Raw genomic sequence first — 14,304 nt, forward strand, 5'->3', positions numbered from 1 at the left:
CTCTAAAATAGTGACTTGAATTGTGATCTACAAGGGCGCTGGGGGGTTGCTGAGACCTTTTCAGAGTATCCTCAAGGTTAAAGTTCCTTTCATAACAATACTAAGCCTTTATTTGCTTTTTTCACTTTCATTATTTCAAAATGTACAGTCATGTTTTCTAAAGGCTCCATGAAACAAATTAGCACAACCACTGAATGCAGAAACAAATATGAGAATCCAGCTGTCTTTTGTTAAGCCAGCCATTAAAGAAATTTACAAATATACAAAACAATACCAGTCTTTGTGTGTGTTTTGTAAAATATAACTACTATTCATAAAAATGTCATTTATGTTAGCATGTAAATAGAATCATTATTATTTTAAATGAGTGAATAAATATTTTTAAATATCTGTTTTAATTTCTAACATAGTATACATCAGTAGGTATAATCCACATAAACAAAAGCTTTTGGGAGTTCTCAATAATTTTTTGAATATAAAGGGCTTCTAAGTCCAAAAATTTGAGGACTGTTATTTAGAAATTTTTATTTTTTAGGTATAGAAACTGAGTTCTATGATTTGCCCCAAATCCTACAACCTGATGTAGCCTCACTGATATAGAAACCTAGGTAGGTCTCCTGATTTGGGTTATGCCATATGGCTGAGCCCATAGTCCTTATGAATCCAGTTGGAGATTCTCTGAAGCAATGCCCAGCTGTGAGTATGAATTTATCCTGGAAATGAAGGGGAAGAAAAATGTTTGTTTTTGTTTTCTAGAGAACCTAGTGTCCTCTATTAGCTTTAACTAATTTACAATCTACCCCGAAAGCTAGTGGATTCAAATATAACTATTTATTATTGCTTAGGAAGCTGCAGGTGAGCTGGGAGGCTCTGAGCCAGGCTCACACAGGCATGTGTGGTTCTCACGCAGGCAGGCTTGGAGCTGGCTGACAGCTGTGATGGGGGTGAGTGGCCACGTGTCCCTCCTCCTCCACAGGCTGTGCAAGGCCTTGCACAGAGTGGCAGCGGGATTCCAAAAGGGAGGGAGGGGGAGCTACCAAACCTTCACTAGCCCCAGCTTAGAACTGGCTCCATGTTACTTTGATTAAAACAAGTGTCAAGGGCAACTGAGATTCAGGGTGTAGGGAAATACTCTTATCTCTTCTTGGGAGGAGCTGCAGAGTCACATTGCAAAAAGGCATTGATACAGTGAGAGGGATGATTTCAGACATATTTTTGTGATATTACAGAATAATTTGAAAAGAGGGCTTTGAATAACAGTAAATAGTTACTGAGGGATTGGACCCGGATGTTGAAGGGGATTTAGTTCAACTCCCATTTCTGACATTTGAGAAAGTCATGTAACCATTTAAATTGTAGTTCCTTCATCTGTAAACTGGGGATAATAATTTTTACCTCAAAAGGATTAAATGAGATCATGCTTGTGAAGCACATGGCATCACACAGGAAATGAGTTTTAGCAACTTTAAAACTCCTTTGCATTAAATCACCTCTTGAATTTGTTCTGACTCCCCTAAACAAAATAGCAATGCCATATTTAACTATGCATATGTGTTTTCTTTTTTTTAAATGTATCTTTTTTTTTTTTTTTTTTTTTGACAGAGAGAAATCACAAGTAGGCAGAGAGAGAGGAGGAAGCAGGCTCCCTGCGGAGCAGAGAGCCCAATGCGGGGCTAGATCCCAGGACCCTGGGATCATGACCTGAGCGGAAGGCAGAGGCTTTAACCCACTTAGCCACCCAGGTGCCCCGCATATATGTTTTCAAGAGCAGCTGGCATGCATGAGCCCCCAAGGCCTCCTGCTGTTCACATAAGCCCTTCACCGAACATAATTCAGGTCCATCTTGGCAAATGTACTAATAATCTGCTATATACCACTTTTACACTCCAAGCCATGGATACCAATTTGGAAAATGTATGCTCACTGCTTAAATCAGAGCTCGTAATTGAGTATAGTGTATGGATTCCTTACCAGATAATTTAAATTAAATTTATTTAGTGCTACTTCAGGATATTATGCAAGCACAGAAGAAGGGGGTTCACATCTGGAGTTTAAAAATAGAATGAGGGCACCTGGGTGGCTCAGTGGTTTAAACCGCTGCCTTTGGCTCAGGTCATGATCTCAGGGTCCTGGGATCAAGTCCCACATCGGGTTCTCTGCTCGGCAGGGAGCCTGCTTCCCTCTCACTCTCTCTGCCTGCCTCTCTGCCTACTTATGATCTCTCTCTGTCAAATAAATAAATAAAATCTTAAAAAAAAAAAAATAGAATGAAGAGGCACCTGGGTGGCTCAGTCAGTTAAGTGTCTGCCTTCTGCTCGAGTCGTGATCTATGGAACCCCACGTCATTGGGCTCCCTGCTCAGCTACTCAGTGGGCTCAGTGGGAAACTTGCTTCTCCCTCTCCAGTTCCCCCTATCCCCCGCCCCGTGCTCTTTCTCTCTCTCAAATTAGTAGATAAAATCTTAAAAAAATAAAAGCAGTATGAATTTTTTTTTCTTATTTCTCAAGACACATGTTAACAGTCTGTTTCAAAGACCAGCCATTCATTCAGACTAAAAATTCCTCTGCAAGAACATCTGGTCTGATATCCTTCAGTGTGTGATTCCCAGCTGAGGCCTGTCACAGCCAAGGTGTGTGAGAGAATGGATTAAGACAGAGAGGCTCCGACCACTTTCAGCAACAGCAGGCTAGGCCTTCACTTTCTCTGTCACCCCTTATGAGAAAGCAGATGGGTTGGTGTAACACTTGATAGCTTTTTATTACACAGCTGTGTGTATCTCCTAGGCCATTCAGTTGGCCTTGTTAATTTAAATATCTTCCATTATCACTCTTGAGCTAACAAACTCTTCCATTTGACTAAATCCCCTTGTCACCAGGGAGCACTATTTTATTTGACCTGTAGGTATTGGCTGCCCCTGGAGGCTACCATGGCAGTTTGGTTTTCAAAATCTGTCAGCCCAGGGAAAGTCATTACCAGAGGCCCATGGCCACTCCAAGGAACTCTTGTTCACCTCAGAATGATAATATATATTAAAAGACAGCAACACCAGGAAGTTTCTTTTGACACAATGGCCTTTGTTTCAACTTAGCAGCTGCCTCTTATGGACTAGTACCAATGGCACTACCTTTCTTTTAGTGACTCCAAGGCTGGTGCCTGGGAATTCCACATCCCAAATCTCTAATGATGCTCAAGTTTGCAGTCCAACCACCTTACAGTTCAGCAAGTAGCATCTGCTCATCCCCTGGGGCTAATAATACATTATATGTTAACAAAAAATTAAAAAAAATTTAAAATAAAAAATAAAAGGTTTAGGGGTTAAAAAAAAAAAAAACTGATGTGAATACAGATGTGCAGAAACCATTTGGACCTGGCTCCATCTCTCTGTTCTGGGCTATTGGTGATTGTACGCTGTAGATTATTGAAGAGAATCAGACTGCTAGAGAGAGACAGCATCAGAAACATCTCCTCTCATCTCTTACAAGAGAGACAGAGCTGGGAGAAAATATTTTTATCTTGGAGCTTATATAACCTCGGTTCAGAAGAAACATTGTTTGTCTCTTGGTCACGCTAGATACCAGACATCCCTTGCCTGACTCCTATGGCAAAGTAAATGCTGTCCGCTCTGCAGCATTCTCCTAATCACTTGCTCTGCTGAGGTGATCCATGTGGCAATTGCCATCTGCCTTGCTTGGAAATTTATCAGGACTATAGAATCCCAGGTTCCACCTACTTAAGCCTAGTTCACATTGCATTTTATTTTTCTTTTTTCTGTTTTCTCCAAGTTTTGTGTTATTATTATCATGAACATATAATGTAGTATTTGTTTCAGGGGTACAAGTCTGTGATTCATCAGTCTTACACAATACACAGTGCTCACTACAACACAGACACTCCCCAGTGTCCACCACCCAGCCACCCAAATCCTCCCATCCAAATCCACTCCAGCCACCTTCAGTTTGTCTCCTGAGATTAAGAGTCTCTAATGTTTTGTCTCCCTCTCTGGTTTTGTCTTGTTTCGTTTTTTTCCTCTCTTCCCCTATGATCCTCTGCCTTGTTTCTCAAATTCCACATATCAGTGAGATCATATGGTAATTGTCTTTCTCTGATTGACTTATTTTGGTTAGCATAATACCCTATAGTTCCATCCACATCATTGCAAATGGCAGATTTCTTTTTTTTGATGACTGCATAATATTCATAGATATATATATATGTTATTCATATATATATGAATATTTTATTCATATATATGAATATATATACATATATATACATGTATGTACATATACATATATGTATATATATTCATATATATGAATAACATATATATTCATATATATATATGAATAACATATATATATATATATCTCTCACATCTTTATCCATTCATGTGTGGATGGACAGCGTTGGTGGTATAATGGTGAGCATAGCTGTCTTTCATGTGTTGATGGACATCTGTCGATTGACTCTTTCCATAGTTGGGCTATAGTGGACATTGCTGCTATAAACATTGGGGTGCAGTTGCCCCTTCGGATTACTAAATTTGTATTGCATTTTAATAAGATTTCCAGATCATTTCTGTGCATGTTACATCTGAGAAGTACTGGTCTGTCCTCTTACCCAACAGTTCTTTGCCCCTTTTATGTTATTTCAGGACTTAGGGTTCATGCATATGAGAGAAACAGGGATGAATAGAGGGGAAGAATCCTGGTAACCATAACCCAGTCTAGTTCATATGGTTCTAGACAGAACCATGTAGAGAGTTTAAGGCAGTGTCTGTCACATAAGGGCTCTGAAATGGCAGTTGCTATTATTGTTGTGGTTATTTTTATTATTATAATTATCATTATTATTTATTATTAATGGTTTCTCTTACCTGGAGCATCAGCTTAATTGCTCAAGCTCTACAAACATAAGGAAGCTTAAGAAACACATCATGGAGTTACACTTAAAGGAACAGCCACCAGAGCTCTCTGCTTCCATATAAAGACCACAAATACTGAGTTTTGCAATGAAATCCAAAAAGAAAAATTATCTTTAGAACACAGAATCTAACATTTTACTTGATTATGATCAATTTCAATCCTCTTACAAAAGATTTGAATTTGAAAATGCTAATAACATAAAAAAAAAATAGGTTCTCTTTGATGTAGGAGTTGAATGCCAGACCATGACTTGATGATGTTCCTTACTAAGATGCCACTTGGTAATCAAGTCTGACCTACCCTAGGCCAATTATTTTGAGCTTCAAGGCTGAGAAATGATTTGATAGCAGAACATTCATGTCTAGCAGTCCATCTAAAGAGGAGAATAAAGAATAAGATGCAATTAAGGAGTCAGAGCAATCACTCAGAGTGTCTTTGGAACACTTTCTTTGCTGAATTTAAAGAGTTATTGCTGACAAGTGAGTTTCTCTCTCTTCCTTTTGAAAAATCCTCATAACTAATTGGCATTGATTGTATTCAGTCTTGCTCCTTTGCACAACATACAGGACTCTGTATAGAGGGGCATCCATTCTGACTGTGGACTGATAGACTTCTAATTGTGGTCATTGCATTAGTCATGAGAAAAATCTTGCTTTTTTTTGCACATTTGGTCATGCTACTTCCCTGAAATGTTTGTCTGCCTTAAAAGGCAATTCGATATATGTTGTTATTGCAAATGTTTTTCTTCTCTTCTGGAAACTTTTGGAGGGAAAAAAAATTTTTTTTAATCCACTAAAGGATAAGATATGGTTCCAAGGGACTATGATCTCAGATACTTACCTAGGAACATAACTAAAGCACCCTAAAATGTGTGAATAGCTCTAGCATTTTATGGAGTCATTACACTGTGTGAATATTTTTTATATCCTGAAAAAACAATGTGTCTGGTCAAATAGGTGTGGGAGATACCAAGGGTAAATAATATTGAGCAAATTTATTGAGGGATATTCTGAAGTGTACTGTGCTAAAGGTTTGTGACTATGAGAGGCTGCCCAAAATATGTAGGTACTCCCAAATACATTTACTGTAGAACCCTGTTCCATGAGGCACATCACAAGATTAGTGTTCCCCAGAACATAAATTAAGTTTTAATTATAGTTACTTATATACTGTTAACAGTTACTACATAAAATTTTAAATACTATTAGGAGAGTGACTTGCTAAAATTTTTACAATGAGGTGTCCAATTCAAAAAAGCTTTTAAAGTGCTGTGATAGTGGGGTACCTGAGTGGCTCAGTTTGTTGAGTGTCTGTCTTTGGCTCAGATCATGATCCCAGGATCATGCGACCAAGCCCCATGTCAGGCTCCTTGCTCGGCAAGGAGTCTGCTTTTCCCTCTCCCTCTGTCACCTCCCCCATTCATTTTCTCTCTCTCTCTCTCTCTTTCTCTTATTCACTCTTTCTCTCTGTATTTCAAATAGTTGAATACAATCTTTAAAAAAAAAAGCGCTCTGATAGTTACATAAGAGGGCAGAAAATTTGAAATAAGACAACCCTTAAAAAATTGAAACCATCCAGGACTAGAGTGGATTGTCCCAATAATACTAGCCCATAATTCTCAAACACCACCAATCGGTTATGATGATTGAGAATTAACAGTTTAAAACAACTACAAGGAAACCTGAGAGGCTCAGTCATTTAAATCTCCTACTCTTGATTTTGGCTCAGGTCATGATCTCAGAGTCATGATCTCAAGGTCATGAGATCTAGACCCACCTCCTTCTCAGCTCACAGCCAAGACTGCTTGAGATTCCCTCTCCCTCTGTCCCTCCCTGTGCCCCCTCCCCACCCCATGGGTGGGTGCTCTCTGTCTCTCAAGTAAATAAATGGGGGGGGAGGTGGGATTGGGAGAGGGGGAGGGGGCTATGGACATTGGGGAGGGGAGGCGAACCATAAGAGACTATGGACTCTGAAAAACAACCTGAGGGTTTTGAAGGGTCAGGGGTGGGAGGTTGGGGGAACAGGTGGTGGGTGATGGGGAGGGCACGTTTTGCATGGAGCACTGGGTGTTGTGCAAAAAGAATGAATACTGTTACGCTGAAAAAATAAATAAAAAGGGAAAAAAATAAAAAAATAAAAAATAAAAATGAAAATTCCAAAAAAAATAAATAAATAAATAAATAAATAAATAAAATCTATAAAGCAACTATAATGTTACTATCGCTAGTTGGCTACAATGGGAGATAGAAAATAGATAATTACCCTAGAATGTTTAAGAGTCCAATTGGGGAGCAAAGTTTAAATAAATAGCAAGAGAACATTAAGTCACTTTAATTTCTTACTAGGAAAAAAATGATGGCATTGATAATTCATTTCTTCTAAATGTTCTCACCAGCCCCCATTTAATATCTTGGTATAGGTTCATATTCCCTACACAGTAAAATTCTTCTAACATGAAATATTTATTTAGTAGATAACAAAATAGACAAGTAGACTGACACTAAAGAGTTGAAAAACAACTTTTTAAAATGCCATGTTATGTAATAAGATCATGTCCCAATTGTAAGAACAAGTTCAGTTATTATGTGAATGTTTTTAAAATGGCATATCTGCTTCTTAGATCTCATATAGTATATATTTTATCAATATTTAAAAGAAAGCATATCTATCATTCATATATTATACAGATTTTTAAATTTACATGTTTATCTAAACTGATCAAAAACTTGAACATTTTATATAGTTTTAATTCCTTCAGGTAAATTCCAGTGAATTTATATTTTGGTTTATTCGTAGGCCATTTGAGGTTATGTGGGTTATGTTTTTAACGATAACAATACAATTTAATGACTCAGTTTCTGGAATCCTATGAATAAAATATAAAAGATGAATTTAATTTGCAAGACATTAATGAGAAGCTTCAGTGCGTCTCCTCCTTCTGATATCTTTTAAAAGATATCTAATTATTTTTCACTCATTAGTATAATGAAAGCTGTAAAAGTCAGGTCATATATATTTGCATATGTCTTATTTTTTAATCACTTTGAGAGACTGTTGAATATTTCTTCCAAGAAGATGAAGATGAAGAAGAAAAAGAGGAGGACGAGGAGGAGGAGATGGGGAGGAGGAAGAGGAGGGGAGAGGGAGGGGAGGAGGAGAAGGAGGAGGATGAAGAGGAAGAGGAGGAGGAAGAAAAGGAGGAGCAGGAGGAGAAAAACTAGATCTGCTTTCAGATTATCCTACACAGTATACTGAGCTGGCTTGTGAACTTGACCACCCTGGCACTGTCATGGATTGTTGGTCTTTCATCTTCAGAAATCGGTGATGCAAGAGCATACATTTGCTGTCCGTTGACAATATTCTACACTTGGTTAAACCAAAATGAAGTCAAGAAGATTGGGATTTTTAAGATCAGCAGGAACCAAGAAGTATTACAATGTGCTGTTCCATTATGTCAGATTCCAAAATCTTAGATATCAGAATAAACTTCAGATATTTCATTTTCAACTTCCAAACAACTTGGAGGGTTCTGTATCATTGAACACCCAATTTTCTCATTGTGTAAATGCATTCATGTGTTCATGAAATAGAAGCAAAGTGACATGCAACTGCATATGAGTTTTTAATTCATTTTAAATAATTCTTATTTGAAAAAGTATAAGCTAACCTTTTTGAGCATTATCTACCAGGTACTATTCTAAGCATTTTATAAATAACAACGCATTTTTCTTGCAAAAGAACTCTGTGAAGTAACTTTTATTATTGTTGTTGTTACAATTTACAGAATAAAAAATGGAGGACAGAGAGATGTTAAGCAGCTTGCTAAACTATCACATAAAGATAAATACATAATGAAGAATCTTTGGATTTTTCTTTTTTTTTAAATTTTATTTATTTAGTGCTTATTTCGGCAGCACATATGCTAAAATTTTATTTATTTATTTGTCAGAGATAGAGACAGTGAGTACAAGCAGGGGGAGCAGCAGATAGAAGGGGAAGCATTCTTCCCAGGGAGCAAGGAGGCTGATGTGGGACTTGATGTGAGGACCCTGGGATTATGACCAGAGCCAAAGGCTGACACTCAACCGACTAAGCCACCCAGGCGACCCCCTTTGGATTTTTCTTAAGGGCTAAATTATCATTGGGTGACTTTTTTTTTTAAATTCACTGTACCATATTAGAAGCAGGAGACAGAAGTATAAACATGATCAATACCTCCACAATGCCAAGCATCTGGATAAGCAACCATCACCCAAATCTACACAGGTATTAAATAATTAATGTATTAATTTAACAATATATCCCAAATGCTTCTCCTCTACCAAGTATTATCTAGCAAGCACTTTGTCAAAAAGCTGGCATTTTGACAAAGGCTATATTCAATAATAATATTTTTACCTATTAAGCAATTATCAAGCATCTCCTATACAACTGTACTGAAACACCACAGATGTTCCCAGGCTTCTGCCTACAGAGGGCTTCTGTGATAATGTTTGTAGCAATGAACAAGTGAGGTAAAAACGAGCTGAGGAAGCTGGAGGACCAGAAACATTCTTCAGTAATTTAGACTTAGTTCTTCATTGAAAATGTAAGAGTTGACTTTACTCTCATTCTCTTTTGAAGATGGCCGCATTCTACACTTCTTTTTTTCCTTAGAAAACTATGGACTTCTTGTTTCATAAATACTTTCTTTCATGTTTATATACTACAAATCCAATTTTACTATGCATTTCTAACTAGCTAGCTTGATTCTAAGAATGAATTGTCCTTCTTTTAATATTTTAAACTATCTTATCAAAGGTGGAATTGTCAGGGGTGCCTGGGTGGCTCAGTCTGTTGAACATCTGCCTTCAGCTCAGGTCATGATCCCAGGGTCCTGGGATTGAACCCCCGCATCCTGTTCCCTGCTAAGCATGGAGTCAGCTCCTCCCTCTCCCTCTGCTCCTCTTCCTTGCTTGTGCTCTCTCTGTGTCTCTCTCAAATAAATAAATAAAATCCTTGTTTTTTAAAGGTGGGATTGTCATTGACTAAACCATTTCATAACTGAGAGATGTGTGCAAAAAACAATGAGAAATGGTATTATACTTGAGATGAAGTCCTGGATGGTGAAGATTCCCATGGCCATTTTAAGAAAGTTGCAATCACAGAGAACAACAGTTATCCTTTGGGACAGATACTTTAGTTATTAAGATTAGAGAGAGAATATTAATGGGGTAGATTAATGGAGAATGAGAAGAATCTGTGTACTGTGCAATTCACTTTATACCTGGACTTCCCTTTAAAATTATGAATAATTTGCTTTTAAATCAAAGCTAATCATACAATAAAGACATTCTCTAACAAAATGAATGGCTCCAAATGAGATCATGATAATAAAAGTGTTGGTGGTGTATAATCTATTAAATTTTCAAAATTTTGATGATAATTTATGATGTTTGCAAGTAAACAAGCCTTTTTAAAAATCATTAGCTATCATCTAAAAGCCTATAGTTATGGAACCAGAAGTTCAAATTCTCAATAACTCTTCTGATTTATTTCTGCATTAGATAAAGATGGTTGCTCTTATGAGTAAAAAGGAATGCAGATTTCTAGAAAAGTTAAAACATTGGCTAGCTGTGCTATGGTTGATGTAGATTCTCAAATCAAGAGCATTGTAATTCGTTGAAAAATAATCCATTTCTACTTTGGGATTTGACTTGCTCTCTTCAGAAGAGATGTGATTTCATAAAAATTGTAAGAGTTAAGAGTGAAAAGATTGATAGTCTAGTCCTGTATTATACTAACTTGTCACATGTCAAAAGTCAAAGAACTTAAGGAGTCTTAACTTACTTGTTTGTTTTGCTTTAAATTGGGGAGTAATATCTGTCCTGCCTACCTTCTAGACTTGTAAATATTCAACTCTCTGGATGCAAAATTTCTTTGAAGGAATAAATATGATATACAATATAATTTATGCTTCACAGGAGGGATCTTGGGGGGGTGGGTATATTGTTTATAAATATTAATGTTTACTGGATTTCATTGCATGCTTCCTTGTATTGCTATTTATAATCTAATATGTGCCTATTCATTGCAGTTATATATATGCTTAGTCATTAAGATATGTGCGCTTATTCTACTCTGCCTCATGGATTGAAAGTATGATTATAATAGAGAGCATGTTTTTATTATGCAGAGTTCTAGCCCCAGTAACTGTGTACTGATGAACATAGTAGGTGCTCAATAAACAATTGTTGAATGAGTAGAAACATGCCTCCTAAATGCAATGTGCATTTATAGTGCACACAATACATCTGTATTTACACCTTAGAACTATTAGAATTACTGCTGTTTGAGGTTTTTGGGAGGGAGTATTTTTTGGAATTTAGATCTGCTACAGAACCAAATGTGGATATCATGTCTATGAATGTTTAAAAAAAAAGATGACATCATATGTTTATAAAAAAAAAAAAAGAAAGGATGAATACCCAACTTTTGTAGCAACATGGACGGGACTGGAAGTGATTATGCTGAGTGAAATAAGTCAAGCAGAGAGAGTCAAGTATCATATGGTTTCACTTATTTGTGGAGCATAACAAATGACATGGAGGACATTGGGAGATGGAGAGGAGAAGGAAGTTGTGGGAAATTGGAAGGGGAGGCAAACCATAAGAGACTATAGACTCTGAAAAACAACCTGAGGGTTTTGAAGGGGCGGGCATGGGAGGTTGGGGGAACCTGGTGGTGGGTAATAGGGAGGGCACGTATTGCATGGAGCACTGGGTATTGTGCAAAAACAATGACTACTGTTACGCTGAAAAAAATAAATTAATTAAAAAAATGATGACTCACTTCTTCATAAGCATTACTCTTCTGACTTGAAATGAAATATATTGTAATTCAATATATTTGAAGCATTCAGTGCTGCACTGATAACTTAAATGATATTTTTCTATGCTTTTGTCTTCACGTAAAGTACCATCCAGGGTCATGTAACAATGTGATAATGTTTGAGAAAATGAGATTCATAATCAGATGAACCAAGGTGCAGTTCAGAACTATATACTACTTCCTACTTGCAAGCTGTTAATTTTACTAAACCTTTACAGCCCCCTGTGAGCTTAATTATACTCCTCTCAGGAGACTGCTGGGAAAACTAAATGTGATATAGTTCAGGTGCTTAGCAAGACACCTAATAGAGTAGCCGTTAGCTGTGGCTGTTATCATTAACATAGTTCATCTTTTAAACAAGTATTTTTTTCTGTTTTTGTTTGTTTGTTTTGTGTATCTGTATATGTGTGTGTATGTGTGTGATTTCTTTTACAGATGGATATACCACAGATGACATTGAGTTTTACTGGCGTGGGGATGATAACGCAGTAACAGGAGTAACAAAGATTGAACTTCCACAGTTCTCTATTGTGGATTACAAACTGATCACCAAGAAGGTCGTTTTTTCCACAGGTTTGTGTCAGGGAAGAGGGTTAAGGGAAAAGGGGCTTCCACATAATTTGCAAAAGAGTCTATTTATATCACAGCTGGGTCCCAGGGAAAGATGATGACTAGAAGATTTAGATCTGCTGCAAACCTTCAGAACCCCATCAAGCTCATTGCTCACTTGGGACCCACGCAATTTTTTCCCGGGAGCCACCCCCAACAAAGCTGAGAGGGTTAGTTCTACTCCTCTTGTCTTCCAAGAATGGACTAATGGTTAGAGACAGAACACAGAAGGAGAAATAAAGACCCAGGTCAGAGTTGTTTCCTCAACTTTATGCATTCTACGATACTCCTCATAATCCTTTGAAAAATACTGGGAAGAGTCAAGTCAGGAAGAGAATTCCACATTTTCCTCAAAGATTAAGAATTTCTTTATGTAACCTTACCTCTTGTTTCGGAGCTAAAAGCCCTTCCAGATGTTGAGATTATCCTGATGCTTTTCCATTGTTCCTCTTCTAGCATCGAGGGTTTAGGTTGTCAAATTTCGTTCCATCAGCACAAAATTTTAACAACAAAAAAGCTCAGGAAAGTAATACTTTGCTACATACTCATTAAGGGGGAAAAATAAACAATAAACCCACATGAATATTTCTTTTTATGATTTCCCCAGGCACAGAAATAGCTAGTACTGTAACTATACATTTTAATCCTGTAAGGACTCAGGCACTTCCTTTCCTGCAAACTACTCCAAGTAAGAGTTGTATGACTTTGTAAGAATAGCAAGCCTCTAGCTTTAAAAAATAAACAACAGAAACTTTTCCTAAATTTGAGGTCCTCTGGATCCCTAGTACCGTAGAAATGAATTCATGCTTGAAATATTCTTACTTCAGTATTATGACACTTACTAGAGCCCAAGATGGCTAGACAGGCTTTCTTTCAATATTAGTAAGAATATCACTCCCCCCACACACTATTTATCAATGTGACTTTTTATATTCTAAGACTATGCTGAGTTACATATCTTTTTAAATTTTTTTTTATTTTTAAAAGATTTTATTTATCTATTTGTCACAGAGAGATCACAAGTAGGCAGAGAGGCAGGCAGAGAAGAGAGGAGGAAGCAGGCTCCCTGCCGAGCAGAGAGCCCCGTGGGGGCTCGATCCCAGGACCCCGACACCAGGACCCAAGCCGAAGGCAGAGGCCCAACCCACTGAGCCACCCAGGCGCCCCTACATATCTTTTTTAAAGAGAAATTCCCCAGATCATCACAATAGAAGGACCTAGCTACAGGAATCTGATCCTTTAGTTTTGTCTCCTACAAATACCCTTTGAAATCAGTGATTCTCCACTGTTCAGTGGGTCAGAAATCCCTTTAAAACTCTGGTGGAATCAATGGAATTACAAACAAGTGTGATCCATACATGTGAAAACCTTCACAGAACTTTAGGGAGTTGCTGTATACCTGAAGCCGTGTCATTGATCCCAGAATTACAGAGAATTCTGGGGCCTGGGAAGAGATTACTAAAATATGATCAGACTTTGCAGCCTTATTCTTACATACAAAACCAAAAAATCTTACGGGAGGGCCTTGTTGAGAAACAGCTGAGGGGGAACAAAGGGGCTGTACCAAACTATTTTGTCTTCATAGTTGTAAAGAATGAGTATCTTTGATCCAGTGCCGGAGGCTGAGCAGGGAAGAGCTGGAATTCTTTTAATTACTTAGGAGTGTGGGTGTGCTCAACACTGAGTGACTCTTGCTAATTAAAAGCCCGGTGTTCTCAGACTACTTTTGCAGTAGAAAGTGCCCTTCACCAGGAGCTAAAATTGAATTTAAGAAAGATATACAGGGGCACCTGGGTGGCTCAGTGGGTTAAAGCCTCTGCCTTTAGCTCAGGTCATGATCTCAGGGTCCTGGGATCGAGCCCCGCATCAGGCTCTCTGCTCCGCAGGGAGCCTGCTTCCT

General features: G+C 37.7%; 1 protein-coding gene across 4 annotated transcripts in view; it reads left to right on the forward strand.

Annotated features, from left to right (window-relative positions):
• GABRB2 (gamma-aminobutyric acid type A receptor subunit beta2) overlaps positions 1-14,304 on the forward strand; it is a 248,214-nt gene that overhangs the window by 189,129 nt on the left and 44,781 nt on the right. For all 4 annotated transcript variants that reach the window (XM_046000987.1, XM_046000984.1, XM_046000985.1 and 1 more), the window contains exon 7: positions 12,231-12,368. In XM_046000987.1, the coding sequence (XP_045856943.1) occupies positions 12,231-12,368 (138 nt within the window). The remainder of the gene's footprint in view (positions 1-12,230; positions 12,369-14,304) is intronic.

This window comes from Meles meles, chromosome 3 (genome assembly GCF_922984935.1).
Source record: "Meles meles chromosome 3, mMelMel3.1 paternal haplotype, whole genome shotgun sequence".
In the NCBI taxonomy this organism is placed as follows: Eukaryota; Metazoa; Chordata; class Mammalia; order Carnivora; family Mustelidae; genus Meles; species Meles meles.